Here is a 25,202-nt window from a genome sequence, read left to right as displayed (position 1 = left end):
TTGATGATGCAATTGGTAAAAACAATGGCGGATGCAATACTCTGTGTGTGATCAAGGGCACTCAGTGCTCGAAACGCGTCGCAGAGGGAGAGTCAAATGAAATAAAATCTTCCTGCCTGAGCCGTGAGGGTCCGTTTCTCCTTTTCTTTCGCGTTGGGATAGCTGTGAAAGCAGAAACTTCGTGATAGTGTGGAGACTGTACTATATATATGTATGTATATATATATATATATATATATATCAACAAACGGTTCGCTGATTTCCCTGCCGCTTTCACGGTGGCGGGCTCGAGCGAGGTAGCGATCCTCCTTTAATTAGCACACATCAAGCTTTTCCGTAGTCAAGAAAGCACTCTCGAGCCCAACTCCATATGCGTGAGTTTTTTATTTACAAATGACAAACAAACGCCCGACGCGTTTCGGTGCAGCCGCACCTTGGTCACGGGTAATCAGTAGTTTGTAGACAGTGAAACATATAGTGAGTAAACAAAACATAAAAGTTCTGACAAGTGTAATGGGTCGGGGCCCTAGGCCCCAATGTACTAATAAGGACTACACAAACACAGTTGTAGGGTATCTGGAACTGGCCCTGGGAACATGCGCCCAGCCCCTTTTATTGACAGGGTCGCATGACCTGTGACACCTGTGATGGATGGGTGTAGGGTAAGTGTGGAAACCAGCCCTCTGGGAGTGGCTGGTGGAAGCACATCACTTGTAACCACTAGAACATGACCAAATGGTCACTACATCCCTCCCAACCTTTATGAAAAATGGGATAACAAGTCCAACCGGTGGGAGAGAACAAAGTAACAAAACAACAACTCCACTGAGTTCATTCAATTTGCTGGCAGGACAGGATACATAGAAAGGTACAGCTGAGAGCACCAGGCATCACAGCACCCTTCCGCTATTGTAACCAGACTGTTCTGAGAATGAATGACAGTGTAGATGAACTCTGAATTTCTCACTCAACAGTTCGAATTGTCACCGTTCACCTAGGCACTGTTGAACCTGTCCCACCTGGACTCACTGCGTGGAAGTCTGTATACACTGTTTGCTGTGAGGGTGCATATAGAGCAATAGTGAAGTCTTTTGCAGATACCTTTTCACAGGCAATCTGGCTTCATGGCTAGCAATCTTCCAAAGACATATGGCATACGGGCGACTGTTGAAGATTATACCTCAGATGTCGCAGCGCTTCCAGCTGCCCGACAATGGAGCAATTTACGACATCCTTCTCTCACCAGGATTCCCCTCTCATCCCAGGATTCTCTTCTCACAGGAGTCCCCTGAGGTCCTCTTCACCGGGCTTCCATGGGACTGTGTGGACTACCCTGTGTTGTTCTAACGCCACACTATAGGCTCATGGAGGAATTGCTACGAGTCACACCTTTAAGTCACTCACTTCGTCTTGCAGGTAGTTTTCTTCAGGTCGCACTACTTCTGCCATCTTGACTCTAGTGCACCGTCATTGACCGGGCAGTCTTTGATGTAACCAGACTCCGACCGAGATCTTCGTGCTGCCTGGTACCTTCTGTGGAGCTGCTGCAGATGCATCTCTTGTGTCAGGATTCCTCTCTCAATGGTAATCCCTTAGGCCCTTGCCTCTGGATTGCCATGGGCCAGTGTGGATTGCTCGGATCCTCTTTTAGGCTCCACGACAGAGGTCACACAGGACGTCCGAACAGACCACAACCCAGTCTCATGTGCAAACCCAAAGGTGGCTGTTACAAATGGTCCAGCTTGCTCCCTTCTGTTGGCTTCAGGTTCACTTGGTCTAGACGAAGAATTCTGGTAGCCAGCCTCTCATAGTGCCAAAGATGTCTCACTGACCTCTGGGTGTTTCATAGGTACGGTGCTTCACTCTAGATGTCCGCAGCTCTTGAGATGTTCTTGGGGATGCACTTGATTGCTATGACACTCAAAATCATATTCTGTACTTTGCAGTGTGCCAGATGTCTACAACACACTATTCTCTTCTTCTTTCTTCAGACTCTAGTGCAATGGCCTCCTGCCACACCTCTTCCCTTTCATCTTCATCCTTTTCACAATGCGGTCTGATGCCATCTTGTTTTACTCTTCTTTCATTTGGCCAGGCCTCTCCATGTGATGTGCACTTCATATGGGTCTCCCTGGCCATGTCCCACCCCTAGGACTGGGCGTTCTCCATATCCACTGACCAGACCTCTTGTCATGACCTTCTTCTTTTTATGACCTCTGACAGGTTTTCTTCCTGGGCCACTCAAAGGCCTTATCTTCTTCGACCTCTCACAGGTCTCTTCTTCGACCTCTCACAGGTCTCGTATTCGACATCCCACAGGTCTCGTCTTTGACCACTCACAGGTCTCTCCATTGACCTTTCTCAAGTCTCTCTATTGACCTCTCATAGGTCTCTCTGTCTACCTCTCACATGTCTCTTTGTCGACCTTGCACAGGTCTCTCGTCACTGAAGGACGCAACCTTTGTGACTCCAGGCTATGCCGTCGTGATACCCTATTCTGCTTCCACTCAAGCAGGCTTTGCAGGGTCTGACACCCCTGTAACAACATGGGCCTCCTTTCTCGCAGGGCTCCCATTCCACAGCTCCTGCCCGTACAGTGAGCTTCTCTGGTGCGATCTTCGGTGCACTTCTGACTTTGCGCCTTCTGTCCTTCACTTGAAGGTGCTTTTTCTTCTGGCGCCTTGCTCACCCAGTTTCCTCCTCTTGCGGTGGCGTCCTTTAATTACTGGGAACGCAGTCAGCGCTCTCCTCTTGAATGCAGTGGTGGTATGCAACTGCAGGGGGCGCTCATCACCCACCTTCTTTTCCTGAATGTTTTCACTGGTCTAGGGCCTCTCTGCTCCGGCCAACACTCTTCCAGCCTGTGCCCAGGGTAACCAGTCTGTGGCAGTCCATGGCTGTGATTTACATTACTTCGCTTTTCCAATGCCTGGCAGTCTTCTTTGCCAGACACTGCTGTGGTGCCATGGGTCAATGCACCCCCTTTTCTTCTCCGATGACCACCGTCCGTACCCCTGGGAGGCTTCTTGTTCCTGGCTAGGGCAGCCTCAAGATACTTGGGGTCCTCTTCAGTGGTGGTACATAATTTCTCATCCCTTCAAAGTTCCTGCTCCTTAAGCTTCCCCCACCTTTAGCTCTGTGCCAGGCAGCCCTCCAAACACTGCGGGCCTATCTCTTCCACTGGAATTCTTTACTGCTGCTGTGACAACCCATTGCCAGTAGGCGTCTCTTCAGACCTCCCTACAGGCAGTCTTTCTCCTCGAAGGATCCCTTCTTGCCAGTGTCCTTCTCACTTTAACTGGGTGGGGGAGTCATAGCAGCCTTTTCTGTGCCCCAATCCACTTCTCTGTACCCTGTCTTTCATTAATCTTGGACCACAGCATCCTTCCCTATGCTGCGGTCCTTTTTCGCTGTGCACTCTTTTTTTTATTCTGCAGGCCGCGGTGCTCCCGCGACCTCTAGGTGGCACTGCCACCTCGTCCTACCCTGTAAGCCGGCCACAGCTTTCCGCCAGGCGTGCTGCCGACAACAGTCTTCACCCCTTTCCGCGGCAGCCTCTAACCAACTCCAGGCCACGTGGGGGATGACAGTGCAACTGCGGGGAAACGGCAAACAGGTGGTGTCATTGCTTAGCACGGGCCGTGACAGCCCTCCTTATGCTGCGGTCCTTTTACCTTCTATCGGTCACATGACCGTGGACCAGCAGGACTGACTCACTTCCTCACAGGCCTCCACATCGCCATCGGGCCGCTCTCTCCTGCAGTCACTTCCCTGGGCACTGTTATGGCCACGTAGACTGCGGACCAGCCTGCATGCCCTATCAGCGGAAGCAGCAGGAATACCTCATGGGTGTGATATCCTCTGCTGCGACTTCTTTAGCACCCCACCCTTTCCTCTTCTCCGGGCTATACCACAGAGGGATGCTGGTGCTGGTCCTCAACTCACCCTAGTGCAGGCCCACCACTCCTCCTCATCGGGGCAGCCCACAAGCGCCTCAACAGGACATGCCTGTGGCGCTACTGCTGCTTTTCATTTACTCCTCCCTCAGGCCCCCATGCTGGCAGCATTGCTCTGATCCTCCTTTACCATTCTGCAGGAGTGTCCTTCAAGCTGAGCGAGGCCTCGCTAAACTGTTCCTCTCTCACTAGTCGGCACTCCTCTCCCTCACTGTGCTGGTCAGTAACATGTAGGCTCCAGACACTGTAGGGTCTACCACACATGCCCGGCCTCTTCACTTAATTTACGGCGGGGGGCTGACGCTTACTGATGCGGTCACAGTCCAATTCAGGCCCCTCTTACCTACGGGGCACGTCCACACTGCATTTACAGTGCTGTCCTTTTGCCCACGCCGGCAACTCCAGAGTGGTAGGGGAGGAGGCTGCTCACCATTTTCAGTTGATTCACCAGTCTAAAGGAACCTCGTTCACGATGCTGGTTGTGACGCTTCTTCTCCCTGTGCCACTCTCGTCAGCCCTTGAGCTGGCAGTAGCTGTAGGGGTACCCTCGAAATCCGTTACCCTTCTCCCCTCCAGGAAATGCAGGGTGTTTGCCAACAGGTACGCACGGTCGCACCCGCTTGTTGCCAAATGTAATGGGTAGGGCCCCAGGCCCCCACATGCTAATAAGGAATACGCAGACATAGTAGGGGGGTATCTGAAACTGGCCCAGGGCACGTGCCACCGGCCCCTTTTATTGACAGAGCCACATAACCTGTGACACCTGTGATAGATGGGTGTGGGGTGAGTGTCGAAACCAGCCCTCTGGGAGTGGCTGGTGGAAGCACATCACTTGTAACCACTAGAACGTGGCCAGCCGGTCACTACAACAAGGATGACGGACAAGGTGGTAAGAGGGTCCTTAAATAAAAGCCCTCTGGCATTTGCATGCAAAACAATGGCAGAGTGAAAGCCTAGAGTTAGAGAAGAATAGCTAAAAACAGTGGTGTGCTGGTATTCTTAGTTCTTATATATGATGCCTTATTTCAATGACTTCAGTTCATTTCCTGAACAGGGAAATAGAGCTTCAAGTTTATAAAATGCCTGTTTTCCACTGGGTAGCAGGCTGCACAACTAATATATTTTTATTTCCTCGTACGCTTTTTCGCCAGCTTTAGTAATTCAAAGAAACTGGTCTGTTGCAATTCAGAATTACTGAGATTTATTGAGAAGTGAAGCCCTTACTTTGAAAGAAAATCAATTAGTCCTCTTGGCTGACTTTTAGTTACCGTAGTTGCACCGTTTTACCAGCATTTCCTTCAGGCCTGCAATTCCCTTTCGGCTCATTCAAGTCCTTCTCACATTATACTGGCTGGCTTCTTTCCCTGTTTAGTGCCAACTTTTCAGCATCACAATAAGCAGCCTGCTGTTAAAGCTCACAGTTTTGTTTGTTTTTTTACTTTAGTCAAAGGCTTTTCCTTAGCATTGGGGGTGAGAGAAGCCCCTAGTTCATGGAATCTATCTGACTACTAATTGATGCCAGCCGCACTAAAAGCAAGCAGGTGGTGTGTAATATTTCCAGGGCTGAACTCTAATTTCGCAAATGTGCCTGTAGGTATGTCAAGATGGTCCACGGTTGAATCCGCAGTACACTTACAGATGCACTTAACAGTGAAGAATCCAGTAGGAATCCAAAGATTATTGAAATTAGATAAGGGGGCACATACTGGCGACCAGCGCACTGGTTTACCGGTCCTAAATGTACTTTAATTATTTTGCTTTTGGAAGTGGCTGCGTTTATATTGAGTGTTTATCAGCACTGTACACATATATTACTATTTTGTGTTATGTCTAAATGACATGAAACAAAACAATTACCACAAAATACACAGTGATATAACACTCCGCCTAAAACAAGAAAGGCTGATATTGCATTTATTAAAAATGAAAACTTGAAGTGCCTCGAAAAAGGTTTCACCAGGAGAGAGTCAAGTAAGAAATTGGTTGCTGCTGGAAGAACCTTTTACTGTGCAAATCTTTCACTGACAGTATTTACTGAAAATTAATGGTGTCTACTTGGGACTTAGGTGCATTTCTTTTGTTTTAAGATTCCAAATTGTTGCGTACTGCAAATTATAGTTTGTGATTCAGGGACCACGCAATATTTCATAGTTATAGCTTAAAACATATATTATTTGGCAATACCTCTTAATTACATTCCTACCTAGCTTCAGACTGGGAATTAGTATCGATATTATTTGTAAATCCCGAAGCTATGACAAAAAGCATTGCTAAAGTCAATAGGCCTGGCTTTAATGTGCCAACACATTCACACACAGCAATTTCCAAATGCTGTTTACATGCTCTGCATTCACCAGTGCTATTTACCAGCCAAAGCTCGACCTACTTGATGAATAGGAGGAATCAAAAATTGCTGTCTATATTGAATGCATAGGAGTTTCCTAGAAACACTAATACAACAACATCTGATTTGTGTTGTAACCAATAAGAGATTGTTTTAGGCGGGGGTACCAAATTAGTGCCAGTACCAGTCCCCAAACATGTCTTAAGACAGTACTTTCTGAGGCACATCTATCAACCATGAAAGGGGCATCATCCAAAAACACTATAACATATGTCCATTGCACCTAAAAATACATCCAATGTAAATTTTTGATGGTTTTGTCTTTACTTTCCTGTCATACATTCCTCCCTAGTTGCACTCCTTTGCCAGAACTAAAATTGGTGGAGCGATAGGTAGCTTGTTTGGAAAAACACCTGACAAAATTGGCTGGCCATAGGAGAACAATTGATGGAGGGCCAATCTCCACACAGTATCAGCCAAAATGGGGAAGTGAGAAGTCTTTGATACCACACCTGGGACATCTGGTGCAGTGGGTAACTGGGATTTGTATCCAGAAATTGTTGAGCCACTGTTTGGTAAGGGTAAAAGAAAAGTACAGAGGTAACCTTAGCAATGGTGCAGGGATGGCTAAGCAGTATGTCAAACTGCTCCAAATGTCAGGTTCTTGGGAGACTGGTAAGGGCTGAGTGGGCCCACCAGAGTGATGAGTGACAGACACCTACTTAAATTGTGATATGTTAGGACCTCTTCTTTCTCATTGACCAGAAAACCACTATTACAATAGGTTTTTCCCTACAAAGCTGTCATCTGTTATGTGGAAAAGGAGATTCAGGGAAGCTTATGAAATATGCCAGTTCTTTTCTCTCTGTCTCTGAGTCTTTCAAACACTGAATGGCGATGCTAAAGAGTAGTCTCAAAATGGGCTTTGAAGCAAGGACTACACTACACAAGGTGCACAGAAAGGTGAGTTCCTAAAATGCAGCAAAGAAACCCAATTGAATAGATTTAAGAGAGAGCTTAGAAAAAAGACAAATTAGCTATCAAATATATATACAAGCCTAATACTAAAACTGTAATTCTAAATTTTCACAGGGGTCGTTCTTTTAAAAAGAATAAGCACCTCTTGTAACTTGCAACATTTTGCTGGTTTCAGCCCTAACACAGGTTTTGCTCCTCCTGCATGGCAGTATGCAACTACAAAGCCAACCAGAGTCCTGATCCTTATAATAAGGCTCTGGTACCAAGGCTACTGCACCCACCCACCCACATTAGCCAATGCAAGCAGCTGATTTTATGTTAGGGCAGGCAAGAGCTGAAATTAATAAAACAATGAAGAAAGGCTTTGACGGGGCATTAAAAAGAGGTAGTGAGCTACTCACGGGGTGTCGGTGAGCTACTGGTAGCTCCTAATCAACCGGTTGGAGACTCCTAGTTTAAGCACTGTAATTAACTGACATAGTGTAGCAAGTCGGTTCTGCTCATTAGTCTGGCACAACTTATTGCTTTTATCTACCGTTTTTTGAACGCTTACTGTGTGTGAGTCTCTCTACTTGAGCCTCATTTGCTTTAAATTGATTGTAATTAGAATGAGCATGTTTACTGACAGTGTCTGCCTTTTAAAATAAGGCTGCTGCTGCACAGCTAGGAAAAGAGCGCTGTGCTGGTTACACATGAACGTATGTGTGGGCTCCATGTGTGAGACTACTGTCTTGCTCAACATGGTTCTATGCACATGTTGCCTGTCGCAGATAGGACTCTTCACGGATTGGTGCTGACCTGTAGTAGACCTGATAATGTCAATAGGCATTCATTTAAAGCTCAGTAGTGCTTACCGGAGGTCTGTGGGGTGTAGACTGTAAACAAATAATAGGCAAAATGTGCCCTAAAGGACATTATCATGCTATTTAGGCCCACAAGGTCCAGCAATGTTTCGATTTGGGGTAGAAAATGCATTCCAAGGATAAACTTCCAGTCATTAACGTTCCACATACACAGCTTATGGCACTTTAAGATTTATCATGTTTCCCCGGGTCAGCTCAGAATCGGATTCCAGTCCTCTGTTGGGCCAAGTTAATTACTCTGTTCCCCAGCAGAAGGATCAGCAAACTTTCTACACAGTAGAACAATTAACAGTGCTTGACCCAGTTGCTGGGAATGGAAGGGATGAGAACCGAATCTGCATCTGTTAATTTGGTTGTTGCACTGCCCCTGGGCTGAGACTGCCCAGACCCACTGGAACAAAAGAGGATGGAAAGACACCTCAAGGGAACACAGGAGTGGCTCGACTTTAAAGTTTTGATGGGAAGGGATCAGACAGCTATATCATCAAGCAGTGGAGTCGAGGCTCTCAGAGGAGCTCCTTCTGCAAATTAAGCTCAGATTAGCTGAAATTGCCTCTAAGGGCCTGAAATTTGACTCTTCAATGTCTGGCCTCCATAAAAGAAAGAAAATTAACAAACGAGTGCATAGCGCTCTGCCTAATTTTCCAAAATTATCTTTGAGATGGGCTACCTCGTCCGCCTGGGGGTCGGTGCATCATTTATTTTTCATTTCCTGGGAGAGGGCTATGCATGGGTCCACCCTCCCCGACCACTGTTTCACCCTTGGAGGGGCTGCATTACCCTGAGTGCCAGTGCAGTACGAATGGGATCTCAGGACCCCATCCCCGGGTCTCAGATTTGATAGGAAGAAGAGGGGGAGTGCCCCTGCACCCCCGATATATCATGATGTGTCGCACCTGCTCTCTGTGCCTTAATCTGGAGGGATAGGGCACAGACAGAAAGGGGATTCTATCAGAGGTACCCCCAACAAATCCTAGTCCTTTGGGCAGTGGCCTAGAATATCTTCGGACAATCCTGTCAAGGCTGAGAGTCTTATTTTAGATCCTGTTTAGGATTAGCGATGTCCTTAAATATACAACATGGTGTTCAAAATGTTTTTGCACCTTGGCTTCCCTTGGAATGGCTATATACATCCAATTGTCTACATTACTCACCAATGCCATTGCTTGGAAACTACTTGGAAGAGACTGAATTCTGAATTTTATGGGGTCAAAAATGGGTATCTAAAAAAGGGTCCTGCAAAGTCTCATGATGTGAGAGTTCTGGTCCCACTACTGTAGGTTTAGAGGGAGGCTCCTCTCAAGGCAATTTAATGTGTGTGTAATAAAGGACTCGGAATCTGAAGAGCAAAAGCTGCTGGAAAAACATACATCTCCACTGGCAGATGACCGAGCTAACTGAATGCGTCCAATGTAATCGCAAGCATTGGGGCTTTCATAGTGTCCAGAGATTGGGTCCCAGTGGAAAAGATGTTTTCTTTTTAAAGTTAAGTTGTCCAAATGATCGCGATGATGCCACTTACAGGGTGCCTTGAACCCCATCCACATATCCTCTTGAAATCATAAAAGAGAACCACCATTTCCGAATAATCCAGACTGGAGAATGGTTAAGTCTTCATTACTATGCAGACAATCTTTCAAAATGAGTGGAGCAAGGGACAGAGCATCCTCTAATTTCTCTTTTTATTTTTCGGCTGCTGTCTCAGTCCTACTTTCAGCACCTCCTCGGACAGCATTCTTATTAATGGATTCCTGGAGAATATCTATAGGTAGGGTAAAATGTCACAGCATTGGTGTTCAGGTGAAAGAGGATCTGAAGGACCAGAAAATGCACACAACTGAATCTAATAAATGCATTCTAGATCCAGCAAGAAAGAATCGGCATACTCTTCTGTACTCTCTACACTAGCCTTCCTGCGCTCTGTGATAATTTGCTTTTCTTTATGTTTTTCAAGGGGACAAGATTCAAACGAATGCAGCACAAGCTCAACCATTGCACCGTCACAAGGCTGCCTTAAAAATGGCAGACGAGAAGGAAAAACATAAGGCAAATATTATGCTATGGTCGAATGCAATACAAAGTTGACCTCCAAATATCATGAACTCATATTGGGTGTTGCTGCTCTTGCAACGTTAAATATGCAGTTATTGTGACAAAGAAGAATATCGCTGTGCATAATGGAACAAAAGAGGATGCCAGAGGGTTGGACACATTCTTAATCACAAAGAACAGATACATGAGATGAAAGAGCAATACACTAAAGCAATATGCAATGATAAGGAAATATTTGAAGCAGTGGTTGTACTTACCTGTCAGTTAGGCAGACAAATACGCTTATTGATCTTAGTGCAGGTTCCACTGATCTAAGGGAAGACTTGGAGAATCTTGCAGCAGATAATCCTATTGATAATTAACTGATGTAGTAAATGAAGGTACCGTCCACTGGACAAGTGTTGCTCAGAAAGCTGTTTTTAGTTGATACGTGTTGTATACAGGTGCTCAATTCCTGGCTTAGGGGTGGAAGCTGACCAAATGAGGGCTCAGGGTCACTCAATGCTTCATTGAAAAGCACAGTCTTAAGCTTTGGCATTTCAAAGGCAGAGCTAACTTATGCCAGAGTTCAGTGCCAAGGGCCCTGATGGTTCTACCTTTCAGTTTCTTTTGAGCTTTCTTGACCAGCTACATTAGTTATCTCTCATTTCATCTCAAGGGTAGGAAATCTGGTAACTGTTGGAGGGGGTGAATCCTTACTCAAGCAACAACCACAATCCTTGTCAGGGTGAAGTCACAAGCAAATCCTAAATTAACGTGTGCTCAACCCTTTGGTAGCTTGGCACAGAGCGGTCAAGCGTAACTTAGAGGCAATGTGAAAGTATTTATGTTGCTTGATGAGCAGTGCACTTGAACAAAATAACTTAGTCAGTCTTTCTATATTTCTTTCAATTCTTTATTTTCAAATCCAAGATGAAGTTTCACACAGAAAAATTCACAAGGGGCAGCCAACGCATTTTGTTCAATTTGGCGACAAGCCAAGAGAACTTCTTCAGGGCTCTTTAGATCAAAGAAGAGACTCAATAGTCTTTAACACTGGTCATATAGTCATTTGTCCGAAACCATCCTTCAGCACAGCATCGAGTCCACTGAAATAAATGAACGAATGAAAAACAGAGGGATAAGTGCCCTCAATCCCCAGTGGGATAACCTCGGCCTTGACACACGGTCGCCTACGCCTCCTCAGCACACACCATCCGTAGTTCGAGCGGACTCGATGCTGTGTTGAAGGCTGTTTTCGGGCAAATTACTATATGACCAATGTTAAAGACTATTGAGTCTCCTCTTTGATCTAAAGAGCCCTGAAGACGTTCTCTTGGCTTATCATCGAATTGAACGAAACTCGTTGGCTGCCCTTTGTGTTTTTTTCTGTGTGAAACTTCATCTTGGATTTGAAAATAAAGAATTGAATGAAGTATAAAAAGACTGATTAAGTTCTTTTGTTCAAGTGCACTGCTCATCAAGTAATATAGTTTGGAATCTGTGACCAGTAGCACCAAAAGGCAACAGGTGCTGAGAAGTGTGCATGAACCCCCATCCTAATAAGACTGTAGCACAGCTGTGAGGTGCTTCTTCATAAAGTCCGTTGCCTAAAACTTTTTGGGATTTTTGTAAAGTATTTGTGCTACACTTCAAACAGGAATAACGTGAAAACACAACACAAGAAGGATCCCACATGAAATTAGAAAAATAGAGTTAATTGTAATAAATGAAACAAGGCCAAAACAACAAAAATCCAATCAGTAAAACCATGAATATGCAAGTTTAAAGATTTCAGTGAAAATAGTGCCAAAAAGCACAAAGCGCCAATTGTGAATATATGGTCGCACCTTACTGAAACAAAGTCAAAAGACCGCGATGGAGAATGGACCATCTACAGGGACCCAGTTAGGCCCATTGAACAAAAGCACTTTAGATCCTGGTTGCTGAGCTTTGCAAGGTCCAACGTTGAGGATGCGTCACGCATCGTTGGTTCCCGGAAGTTGCGATATGAGGTCCTGCATTGTCGTTGAGGAGGCTTTTAATGAGGCGGGCTTGTGAGGTGAAGTCCTGAGTCAGGAATGTGTTAATCACTGGCTAGTTCCGAAGAAGCTGCGGGGCTTGTGATGCAGAGTCCTGCATTGTTTCAGAGTATGCTGTCAACAAGGGGCATCAAGGATGCATTGTGCAGTAGTGGTTCCGATGAGGCTGTGGACTGCTGTGGTGATGCAAAGTCTTTGCGATGGAAAAGCTCATGAAGCAGAGATAATGCATTGGTTTTGCTTGTGGTTAGACTGCTCAGCAGAGGAGATGTGTTGGTTCTGCTGGTTCCACAAATGGGCTGGCAGAGCACCTTCAGGCCCACTTCCGAGGATCCAGGACTGAGGTGGCACTACCTGACAGGGTAGAACTCACAATTACAAAGTCCACATGCTGGTTACAAGAGACTAGTCCTTGGAGTCACTCTGATCCAGGTAAGAGGCAAGCAGGGCAAAACAGCAGGGCAGCAGTCTTTCAGGTCAGCGTTCCAACAGAGTGGCATTCCTTTCAGCAGTACAGCAGTCCTTCTTCCTGGTAGAGTCTCCACAGGTCTAGAAGTGTACTGAAGACCAGTCTGGGGTCCACTATTTGTACTTGATGCCTTCTTTGAAGTGTGAGATGTTTCTAGAGGTTTCCTTTAAAAGTGCACAGGTTTCCTATCTCCCCTGCCCTTGTTCCAAACTAAGAACAGGAGGTATACAGTCCCTTGTGTGAAGCAGGACATAGCCTATTCAGGTGCAAGTGGGATTGTGCCTTGGCCCCCCCAGCCTGCTAGTGGTGGACCACCAAGGCACACCTAAGCTCTCTTTTGTGTGTGGCTGTCTGGGAGGAATATACAAAGATCAACAACACCTAGTCGTGACCCAGAGACAGATTGCAGGAACCAAATGGTTGAGGTGGGAAAATGCCAACTTTCTAAATGTTGCATATTCAAAATTGTAATTTGATATCTGACTTTAGCATAAAAGATGATTTCACAGTACAGTTCCAAAGACACAAAACATGAAATGTTGACATATTCCCATTTGGAAGTTGAAGTGTATCAAAAGTAGTAAGGTAACTTCAATGTTAATCAATGGGGAAGGGGGCCTTGCAGTATTAAAATACTAATTTTGATTAGCAGAGTAATAATAAGGTAACTGGGACCACTCGATATCTGAGTTCTAGATCAGGGAAAAGTTAACGGTTGTGTAGCTAAAACTAGGCCTTCTGGGGAATGCAGTTTTTATTTATGGATGTCTTCAAGAGAGAGCATGATGGAAAATAATGTTTGTTTTGATTTCTTTAGGCAAAAGTTAAAATTACTGGAAGACAACTGATAATTGACTAAGGGCCTTATTATGAGTCTGACAGTCACAGGACCGCGAGACTCGCGGGGGCGTGGCGGTGACAGTCCACCCACTGCCACACAGGCAGCCCGACTGTCCCATTACAAGTTGGGCAATCGGACCAGCATTATTGCACAGCTGCAGCCTTCAGGGAACATACGTTCCCTGGCAGTGGCACGGTGGTCAGGGACTCAGTATTACGCTGGTGGGGCAGCTGCAGCGCCGCCATGCAATTACAAGTTTGAGTACTGCCAGCGGTGTCATGGAGGTCTTTCCTTCACTTAAAGGCTGGTGGTCCTGAAACAAAAGGACCCTACAGAAGCCACCAGTTGCCCATTTGTATGGGGATGCATGCAGGGCGGCACAGCATGTGCCCCCCTAGGTGCATGCACCCCAGTTCCTGCACAGCAGGAACTTTACAGTCCATGCCGTGCAGGAATTTTGGGGGGAATTCCCATTGCAGTACCCATTTTAAGAGGCCGCGCCATGGAAACACCAAAAAACGGCCACCAGACACGAGGAAAATCGTAATCTGGACGGTGGTGGGCACACGGGGTTTGCAGTGCGGGCTGCCAGTGTGGTGGTCCACTCCTGCGCTGCCAAACTCATAATCAGTCCCTAAATATCTATGTTGTGTTATTAGCAATTTCTTCTAGTTCTCTATTGGTATAAAATCAATTGCTGCTTCACCACCCATTTGTGAAATTTCCTGCTATTGGGGCTCATTAGATTGGGTCTATATGTTTTTGAAAAGTCATTGTGATCACTCTAGTGACAAGGAAAATACTTGGGGGTTTGAATCTGTCAGACATTGGAATGGTAAGATCATCTAACTGCGACCCGAGACTGATGTCATACGTTTCAGCCTAAAGAGTATTCATTTAGGGTGACTATTGCCTGCATCCATAGAATCTTTTTGTCGCAGGTCGGTTAAGTAAACCTCACCCTGGCCTCCCTCCACCTCTCAGAAATGCTCTCTAATGTGAAGGGGGCATACACCTATTTCCCCTGTTGTTAGTTCATTCCTCATACTGTTTCTGGGGCACATGCAGAATGTGACCTAAAGTTTGGTCCACTTATTGATCTCCTCTCTGAAAACAATTTATTAGGTTTTCTCTGGCCAACATGTATCTGTGCAGGAGTTCCCTTACTGTTCAATGGAGAAATTGCTATTAAACCTCGTATTACAATGAGGTGTTCCTAAATGGAAAAATCCCAAGCGGTCCAGTGGATACATCATTAACTTGAAGAAATAACCTGGAAATGACTGGCAGCTGGGCTTCCTCTCCTGCTCCACACGCCCTCAAGAATCTCAGAGCCACAAGATTGAAACAGCAACGAGAAAATGGTTTTGGTTTTTGGATGAAATGTTGATATGATTTTTGTCACACATGTGTACATGTTATCAAAAGATAGCATGTATTCGACACATCCACGCACATCTCCAACTAAAGGTTTTAACATGGACATGATCTATATTGCTACATGCCTTGGTAGACGCACCCTTGGTATGTACATGGGATGCGGTGTGAGTGGAAATGTAGAAACTATTTGCTTCTTACTCCCGTAACTATACAATGTTTACATTCAGAGGGCTAATGCGGAGATCAGCCAGCATATGTCCTCTAGCATCTGCCCCATCAGCAGAGGCGTTTGCAAAAAGGAATAGAAATAAAGGAGGTACTTACTAGTGACTGATGCATACGAGTTTTACCTTCATATAGTCACATTTATTAAAATATTTTTACATAATTTCCAATAGTTTTATATTTATTGTATATAGTTTTTATATCCACGTTTGTTTAAAGCAATAGTGCATTTATAAAAACGTGGAGTGAGCATGTCCTTTGGCTAGAAATTCACCAATAAAACACACCTGAACCTGAAGTATGCACAACTGACTGGACACTGAAAGTGTTTTGTGACTCTTTCCTGTAAATTCAGGAGTAATAAACAAATAAAACGAGAGTAAGACACAGCTGTTCATGCACCTATCATTGTGAAGGGGCTATTAGTCTCTGCCCTCTAACAGCCAATCGGCAATCCACTAGATGTATGTATGCTATGCGTCATTGCTGCAAAGATTGAGAGTGAAATCCGGCCTCTACCAGATGTTGCTGAAATGTTGAGCGTTTAGTGCTGTACAATGTGAGCGCAGGTGATCATAAACCAACTGTGAACTCAATCAAAGTTCAGAGGAGGGCCCGAAGGTCCTCCCACTTGAAAAGATATTTTAGAACTTAGTCTGTGGAGAGAACTACTTATGGCAGAACTATATTCCCAACTGTGAAGACAATTTTGGGGTAAACTCCTTTGCAGTTCAAAAATAAGACTTTACAGTTCTTGACCTTTCTTTCTCTGGGCTTGCGCTGTTACAGACATTGTGCATTACCAGACCACCAATATAATAACGTATATTTCCTTCAAACATTGCAACCAGAAGCTTCACATCTGAGAAATTATTAAATATAGGCCTTCCTTCAAAGTAAGGTTATCCTAGACCGATAAAGCTTTTGTATTAATGGTGCATGTCTCATATATTGTATTATTTCTTTTTTGAAACATTTTTTGTCTCCAGGCATTTTAATTTAGGGCATGAATGTCTGCTATGTTGTGAAAGCTATGTTTCTAACACATACATTTATGGTGCCGATTCACAAAGACGTTTAGATGTGGTCTCGACAGCTTTATGTTTTCCAAAACATTCTTAATAAAAAGGAATACATACATGTATTCATGCAGCGGCTTTTAGTCAGCCCTCTTTGCCCACTGGTCTGTTAAATTGTCATTCATACTTTACTCCCACCCACCACACCAAAGAGCATGATCAATAGGTGAGCCTGCTTTAGCCATTGGCTGTCTTCACTCTGAGTGATGGCATGTGCTGCCTTGTGCACATGCACCTAAAAAGTAATCCACTTCAGTGTCACTCGGTTTTCTTTCATGCATTCACTTCATGTTTTTATTCTTTATTTTTGTGATGGTTCATTTTTTATGTTTTTGCAAATCTATGCACATAACTTTAGAGCATTTTTTCGTTTTATATTTTATTACTGTTAAAGTTGTAATGCCTGTTTCACATGTTTGCAAAAAATATGTAACACAAAATCACAGGATTGCTTGTTTCAGATGGTGTACCTTACTTCTAATTTAGTTATAACTAACATGCATTCCATAGCACTGTACATTTAATCTTCAGGCCAATGGCACACTAGCATATCATTGCTCTAGTAACTGTCCCACAAAACATGCCTGTGATGTGCTGTTTTTTGTACTTTCAGGTAAATTGTAAAGAAGATTTGATCAGGAAACTAAACGATGAATACATAGAGAAACGCAAAGAGCACGAGCTTAAGGTCACATTACTGGAAGATGAATTACTGTGCACGAAAGAAGATTATGGCAGTTCTCAAAAAGAGGTAAACCGTTTAAGACATGCAAATAAGAAAACTGTATGTTGTGTGAGTTCAGAAAATGTTTCCTGATGATCCTCATTGAGGCCCGTCCCCGGAGCTGGCAAGAACCATAAAAGTCTGTCAAGAAGTGTAAGAGTAATGATAAAAAAGAGAAGTTAGCAGTGTCTTACCCCGAAAGTGGCAGAGTCTAATAGGGCAGAAGTGAGCATTAGATAGGAAATAGACCAGAACCTACAGTCCTTCCTTTAAAATGGTACACTTATTACAGTCTGCAGGAATATGTGCGTTTAGCTGAAAAGAAGGCACATTTCTGCAAGTGTCTAAGAGGCTCTTGTCCCTCTGTTGGAATTTTGGAAATCCTGGGAGGAGTTAGGAAACGAGCTTGTTTAGAGGTGCTATGTGATACCACTGTGATATATTTTAATATAACAGTCAAACAAATTTAAGCAACATATCCTTACCCACTTCTCAATGGTTACACGAGTTCAATTGAACTGGCAGATGGGGACAATAATATGCCCCCATTTCTTACAATTTTGAGGGAACAATTCCATTCCTTACATGCAACAGTAAAGTTTCACTGATACTGAAATACATATCCCCAGCAACATGTTTCGATGATATTGTATGACTACCCCCCTTTCAGAGGACTTTGAGAGGCCTACTGGACAAGCTTCCGGTGAATGCATTACACTTGTAGATTTTGTACCAGTTCTCAAATTTAACACACCTCCCCAAGCTGCTTGAGGTGTCTGATGGGTCAACAGGAACCATTGGCTGAACATAATAGCACTCCGCACACTTTACCACTGCTAACCACTGCTAAAGTGCTCGTTCTCTCTCCTTTAAGCATGGTAAAATTGGCTTATACCCGATTTGCACAGTTAAATGCTGTAAATTAAATGCTACTAGTGGGTCTGCAGCACTCCTTGTGCCACCCACTTAAGTAGCCTTTTTGCAGCGCTCATTGTGCCACCCACTTAAGTAGCCTTTTAAACATGTCTCAGGTCTGCCATTGCAACCTGTGTGTGTAGGTTTAGACTTCCATTTCAACAGCAAAATAAACTTTTTGCCAGGCCTAAACCTTCCTTTTTAATATATATAAGTTACTCCAAGGGTAGGCCCTAAGCAGAGCATAGGGAAGGGTGCAGTGTAGTTAAAACGTTGGACATGTACTTTTAACTTTAACAAGTCCTGGAGGTGAAAAACTACTGCAAGGCCTATCTCACCCTTAGGATAACATTGGATTACCTTATTGCAATTAATAAGAGATAACTTTCAATTGTAATCAGGTGAGGATATCAAGTTGGTGTCTAAAGAATTGTAATTTAAGACCCTTTCTAATTGTAAAGTCGGATTTCAATTCTCAATTCTGAAAATGCAATTTTTAGAAAGTTGGCATTTTCTTGTCCCAAGCATTTGGTGCCTGCAACCTATATTTTGGTTCACATGACGAGGTGTAGCTGGCAGCTGGTCTTTGTGTATTGCTCCAAACAGTGCAAAAAGTGGGACTAGATGTTGGCAGGATGGGCCATCTCTGACTTGAAGAGGAGGAGGAGCTGTCACCTACCACACTTGCACATCACCAAGGCTCTACCACAGCACATCCCAAAGGATTTCACACCAGTCTATAGTGCCCTCTGACAAGCTGTGCTCACTGCAGGGAGGCAGGAAATTCCAAACACCTCTGGGGGTGGAAATCTCCAGAACCATCTCCTACTTCAAAGCTAGCATGAGGTATAAATATTGGACTCTGAGACCCAACACTTCAGTACTCCTCTAGACCCATGGAAGACTCAGAAGGACTGCTCTGCTTCTCTACTGTAATAAGGACTGCTATACTTTGGTCCTGATACTCTGCTGTCCTGCTACTCACTTCCCTGCTGCCTGCGGCCTTACTGACTGAATGAAAAGTATTGAACCCGCATCTTGATGCAGGACTGCCAGGGTGACTCCAAGGGCTGGTTGACTGGCCTCCTGAACAGAGCCTCGGGGACAGAAAAGCTCCAACCACCTTGAACCCAGCACCTGGACTCTGTCTGCTGTGAGTCTTGCCCCCCAAGTGGTGCCACTCCAGTCCTGGACTTTTGGAAGTGGCCCTGAATGTGCTGTGCCAGCCCAGCTATGGTTTCTTGGGCAGAACCGATGAAGAACAACACATCTCCTCACATCACCTCATCAGAACCAGTGCTCTGTGATGCATCCCTGACACAGAATCTTGTATTGTAGCCTACAGCACATTGAAACTGCCACTTCGCGATGCATCCCGATGCATCCCTTACATAGGAACCTTCCTCGAAGGCCTACACCAATAGCGTCCCTGATGATGACGCCGGACCTTGTATTGCAAGCCTTTTCAGTGGTTCTGTTGTAACTGCTGCTGCGCAAGGCATCCATGATGTAAGACCTTGCATCGCCACACACAGCTCACCGCAACTGCCAGTGCACGACACATACTCAAAGCAGGATCTCACAACACTCCATAACCAGTATATAACATACTTTTTCAGCAGGCCTAACTTGGTCCCTGTATCCGGCCCAAACTCCATCGCAGCGGGCCTGAACTTGTGATTTTTCACCAGTCCCGCATGACCAGATAGCCACCATTGGCACTTTGTGCTTTTAGGCACTATTTTCACTTAAATCTTTAAAACTGCATATCTCCAATTCTACTGATTCTTGTTATTTTGGTGTCAAATAATTTATAAAATTGTACTCAGTTTTCTATATTGGTTTTGGATTTTTGTTGTGTTGTGTTTTAACTTATTTCTGTTTGAAGTGCTGCATAAATACTGTACACGTTTACTCTAGAATAACCCTGACTATATTGTGCCAAGCCACCAGAGAGTTAAGTGCAGGTTAATTTGGTGTTTGCTTGCGTTTTGCCCTGACAGGAATTGTGGTTAATGCTTGACTAGAGTTTCACCCCATTCAAACAGCAACCCAATTTCCTACATGATTCACATGCAGAGGCTAACATTTCTGTTATTGGATTACCACAGAATGAAGGTGGATGCTGGAGGAGAGTTATTTCTGATGTCTGTAAATAAATTCAGTTGTATTCTACCTAGCACAAAGAGGATGAATAAACAGATCTGTTTATGACTTTGCAGCAGTCAGTACTATTTTGTATGTGCATGATAGTTTTGGGTTCTATTCTGCATAGCTGTCTTACGTTTTCTTCTTAAAATGCCCAGGATGGCAAAGAGATACTTTAAGTTGGCCAGACAATACATTTATTTATCTCACTACACCACTTTCTAATTGTGTTACCGAAATGCCCAAACATTTGGACCAACGTGAGGCCCTTCATATATACTGGCAAAATTATAATGTCACTGACTATATGAGGAGGACTGCCTGCTACCTGCATGGTCTCTAAGCCCTGCCATCTGGTAATTAGTTGATGCTCTGCAGTTTCTGCTTTCCATGACATCAAAATGCAGCATTATTGAATGTGTTTCCCTTACCTGCAAAATCTTTAACTATTCACAACCTCCTAGTCCTGCTAGACTCCTGGAATTTGCCCAAAAAGTCCTGAAGACGTTTCACCAGCAAAATGTTATGTCCATAGGCCACCATCCTGTTTCCAGTCATGGATAGTATTCTGTTTTATTGCTTCACCTGCTTTCTTTAATAGTCCTCCCTTAGACAACCTAGATTAACTATCACCCCCTAAGATTAGTATTTAAATCAACCACTCAAACACATTTGGCTTTTTTACTAGATGGTGTTTGATATTATTGCCAGTCAATTCCTATCCTAATTTCCTTTTAAAAACCTACCACCCATACCAAGCCATCTTGATCCACCCTTAAGGATCATCTGATTTTTATTATGTGGACTGTGCCAAATAAGCAATTCAAGGCAATTGCTGAGAAAGTATTAGATTTTTAAGATGATGTTATTCAAAGGTGCGGTATACTTAAGTGAGCGTAGGTTTCTCAGATACAAATGCATATCAAATCTGCCCCTAAACTGAAGATTACATTTTGTTGAGTTTCTGCAGATATCAAGATCTCTTCAAGACCCGACTACTGACCTAATTCCCACCAGCCTTTTTCCTCCAGCTAAGGTAGTGCTATTTACAAATGTTCTGAGAGTTCTACATTGTTCCAAAATGAGAGAATTTCCAGCTGATTAAATATTGTGTCCCTTTTTAACTAAAGGGTACAATCCCAGCATATATCTTTAAGAGTACCAAACCTGATGCGTTGACACCTCAGGCATTAGATCGGTCGTGTTGCAGACAATAAGCCCAGAATTTGTATTACCTTAGTGTTTTGTGACTACCACTTTTATCTTTGGAATTTATTTCATCACATCACTTTATCCATGCGTTTAGAATGCAGGACCACACTTGTAGTTTCAGTGTTAAATTGAGGCATTTGCTTGAATGTTAAGAGCGGTTGGCTACTTGAATAACATTACACCTATACTCTTTCATCTTGACAATGTCTTTTAGACTTTTGGTACCATTTCCTGGAAATCTAGGGGGAGGGAGGAAATACCTAACTGATGTAACACCGCAAATGTTTATTTGGCTAATTTTAATATGCTGAACTTCAAGACTTTTTTTTATTTTACTATGCAGATGTAGAGATTTCCAGGTTGTGCCAAGTCTATTTTAGAAACCGGGTCAAAGACAGTATGTGTTTTACTCTGTCCCATCTCATATGGACATGGCACATGTGCTCAACGTGTTTTGATCTTTTTTCCAAAATAGGAAGGAAATGGGAAAATAATTTGGAGAAGCATTGTACCCTGTTCTAGAGTATGTTCTACATGGTTCAGAAAGCCTTGAACTGCATTCTTTGTTGTACCAGGAAGGAGGATAGGACACAAACACAGTATGAAGCTCTGATATAACTGCTTCTGTGGCTGAAAACTATTCTTTCCCGTTGGATATTTAGACTGTATACTGATGGGTTCCTCAAGTCTTGCTCTCCTCAAGGTTAGAGGTTCAAAAAAACCTTCCCAATGATGGTGGTATAAACAGGTTTCTGATGCTGCCATTACACCTGGGCATTAACAGTAGAGCCATGTGTGTTGATGATTTCACAGCATGGGATGTTCTCTTGGAATATAACTGAACAGTAACTCATTTCTTATTGCCAGCTGTTCTTTACAGCTTACTTTTGAGTTACTTCAGAATCATGCTTCACTCTGTTTGTGAATGTTGTTGAGGCTCAAGAAAGTCATGCACTTCACGTTTCCAGTGTAACTGGTGCTGATCCAAGTTGAGATGCCTTCAGTTTTTAGTCTTGGGTAGATCACGGGATAACCTTCTGTTTTTTAGGGCGAATTCTGGGCTAATTTGCTGTTTTCCCCTGTCTTGACTTGAGAAACTGGCAAAGTTTTGTTTGGAGAGTCTGAGAAAACATTTGTTAGATCTGGGGGTCTCTAGTTGGCAGAGGTAAGTACCTGAGACCAAATAGGGACCCTTGCTTCTAGTCAGGGTACAGGGACACACACTGTGGACAACCCCTGATCACCCTCTAGGTAGCTTGGCAAGAGCAGACAGGCTTATCCCAAAGGCAATGTGCTAGGTATTTGCACTCAATCCCCACAATGACCCCCCCAGTACACCACACAGGTATGTATATAAACATATATCTTTATCTAGGGTAGCAAGAGAGAACGACGATCACTTACAGGATAATTGCACATGAGCTTAATGGTTGCACTAGGTTACTAGGAAGTTTCTTCTACTTTAAAAACAGTCTCAAGTCTCTACTCGCTATCACAGGGGTATCACAGCAGGGCTGTGTGACCCAGTCAGCTCTTCTCACCGTTGCGCTTTACACTGCAGCCTCATCGTGGGCAGAATCTTCCAAAGCAGCCCCGGCCGATCACGTCCGCTCTTCCGCCCGCTCTCGACAATCCAACGAGCGGCGGGGAGGCAGTGCGGCACATCTCTTCCTCGGTTCACAGGCCTGGGGCACGCTGAATACACTCGCTGCTCCCTCGACGAAGACGGGTCACGCAGATGACTCAGGCACCACTCTGCCGGCTTCTCGGGATGTCCTGATGACGCGGGCCAATCCCAGCGCGGCTTCAGCGAGGGGGGCTCGATCCTCTCAACCAATGAGAGGGCAGCGGCTTCCCGGGATGTTCCTATGACGCTGGCCAATCCCAGCGCGGCATTAGTGAGGGGGCTCAATCCTCTCGACCAATGAGAGGACAGCGGGCTCGATCTTCGCCTCGGAAGCGCCGGCAAGGTACGGCAAGATTGCGGGGCGATGTGCGGCCTTCTGACAGCAAAAAACCCTCACGGCAACAGGGGTGGGAGGGTGCTGGCCACGGCTAGGCCGCCCTCAGGGTCCCCGTTGATGGTCTAAGGCAGAATTAACGAGGGGAGGCCACACAGTCCTCCGATCCTCGCAAAAGCCGTATGTCGATGAGCACACCGATCGGGATTCTTAGCAGCTGCTGACAAATTCACGCTCCAGGCAGGTACAGCACGGACTTGATAGCTTAGTTCAGTTTCTTGGGAACCTTTTAACCCTGGGTTCCAGGACAGGAGGCCAGCTCTTCTCAGGCCCTTGGAGATTCAGTCAAAGACACAGCACACAGCAAAGTCTTGGTAGGTACAAGTAGGCAGGGGCACAGCACACAGCAGGCCCTTCTTCTCTCCTTCAGTTCAACAGCTGAACAGGTCAGCCCTTGGAGCACACAGCAAGGCAATCTTCCTTCAGTTCTTCCGCGGTCCTTCTTCTGGCAGAGGTTCCTCTTGATGGTAGAATCTGATCTTCTGTTTTCAGGGGTCCTTTACTTATATCCCTAAAAGTCCTTGAAGTCTTTTTGCAAGTGGGTCCTGAGCCCGGTCTGATCCAGTTCTGGGAGTTGCTGGAGCACTTTGTTTTCCTGGCTTCTTCTTTCCTTTCAGGAGGTGGAGCCAGCAGTGTGGCAGGCAGGCACAGCCCTATTCACTCCCAGGTGCTATCTCCTCCCTACACTCTACTTGCAAATGCAGTCATTCAGCAGAGGGCTGACTCATCCAACCTCCTGGGGGCTCCCCAGCCCCTGTAACTCTCAAACCAGACAGTCAATCCACAAGCATGCCCAGGCACACAGAAGGGTCAGACAAGAGAACAGCTACTCTCTAAAAAGTACTGTTCTCCAACTCAGGATTTAAAAACAACCTCTCCTAAAAGATGTGTTATTAAATGCTGAGCTCAGGGATATCAAACACTCATGTCTTATCTTGTTCCTATGAGAAGATAGGCTGATGGCCATTGGCACCAGCCCCCCCCATGTTAGCCTATGGAGCAAGATAACCTTGCAGCAGTGAACACACAAAATGGCCGCTGTTCACTACCAGAGCATGGTACCTGCACTAGTACATGCTCTACCTTTTACATACACTGCACCCTGCCCAGGGGGGTACCTTGGGCCTTCCATAGGGATGACTGATGTGCACAAAAAGGGAATGGTTAGGCCCGGCCAGTGTGGACACTGGCCAGGAGGACAGTCCAGGGACTGCAGGCAGGCCTGCTGTGGCAGGCCTGAGACACCATTTTAGGGCTACTCATGTGGGTGGCGCAATCAGCGCTGCAGGCCCACTAGTAGCATCTGTCATCACCAGCCCTGGCACACACAGTGCACTTTACTAGGGACTTCATGGTGATACAAATCTGCCAATGAGGTATATCCAATCAATATGATATTTTACACAGGGAGCACTTACACTCTAGCAATCCAGGTAGCAGAGGCAAAAGATAGGGGAAAAACCCACGCCAAGGATGTCAGGTCTAACAACATTGTAGAAAGTTATTGATAGTGGATCTACTTCTTGTTGAGGTGTCCATTATTTTGGTGTACTCTAATTGTCTCAGTTAATCTTTAGGAGTATAGGGCTTATAGTTATGAACTGTTCTTGCAGTTTTGCACTCACAGATGAATATTGAATGCTGTTGTGTGACTTATACATTCATTAAAATCAAATAAAAAGTGTTACTGGGCCAAGGGTGGGCATGGCAAGAGAGTCCGGTGCTACTCTGGTTCTCAAGAGAGGAAGATTCTATCTAGTGGAGAGGATAGAAGTAGATGGATATTTTTGGGTGTCCAGGGAGGAGCTGCTTTGTCTTCTAGGACTGTGGGGGATAATAACATGGTCCTTTTTGCTCTGACTAGACATAAACATGTTGGATTGGTCAAAGTTTAGGGCTGTTAATCTGGGAGAGTTGGTTACTGGCTAATGATTTTTTTGACCAGGTGCCACCTGCACTTATTTGGCTGTTTCA

General features: G+C 44.8%; 1 protein-coding gene across 4 annotated transcripts in view; it reads left to right on the top strand.

Annotated features, from left to right (window-relative positions):
• The window catches only part of LOC146831152 (uncharacterized), a 1,851,363-nt gene that overhangs the window by 441,452 nt on the left and 1,384,709 nt on the right, over positions 1-25,202 (top strand). For all 4 annotated transcript variants that reach the window (XM_085605390.1, XM_085605389.1, XM_085605391.1 and 1 more), the window contains one exon: positions 16,822-16,959. In XM_085605390.1, the coding sequence (XP_085461516.1) occupies positions 16,822-16,959 (138 nt within the window). The remainder of the gene's footprint in view (positions 1-16,821; positions 16,960-25,202) is intronic.

This window comes from Triturus cristatus, chromosome 5_1 (genome assembly GCF_964204655.1).
Source record: "Triturus cristatus chromosome 5_1, aTriCri1.1, whole genome shotgun sequence".
Taxonomy (NCBI): Eukaryota; Metazoa; Chordata; class Amphibia; order Caudata; family Salamandridae; genus Triturus; species Triturus cristatus.
Note: the sequence above shows the minus strand (reverse complement) of the source record. Positions and strands in the feature narration are given on the sequence as shown.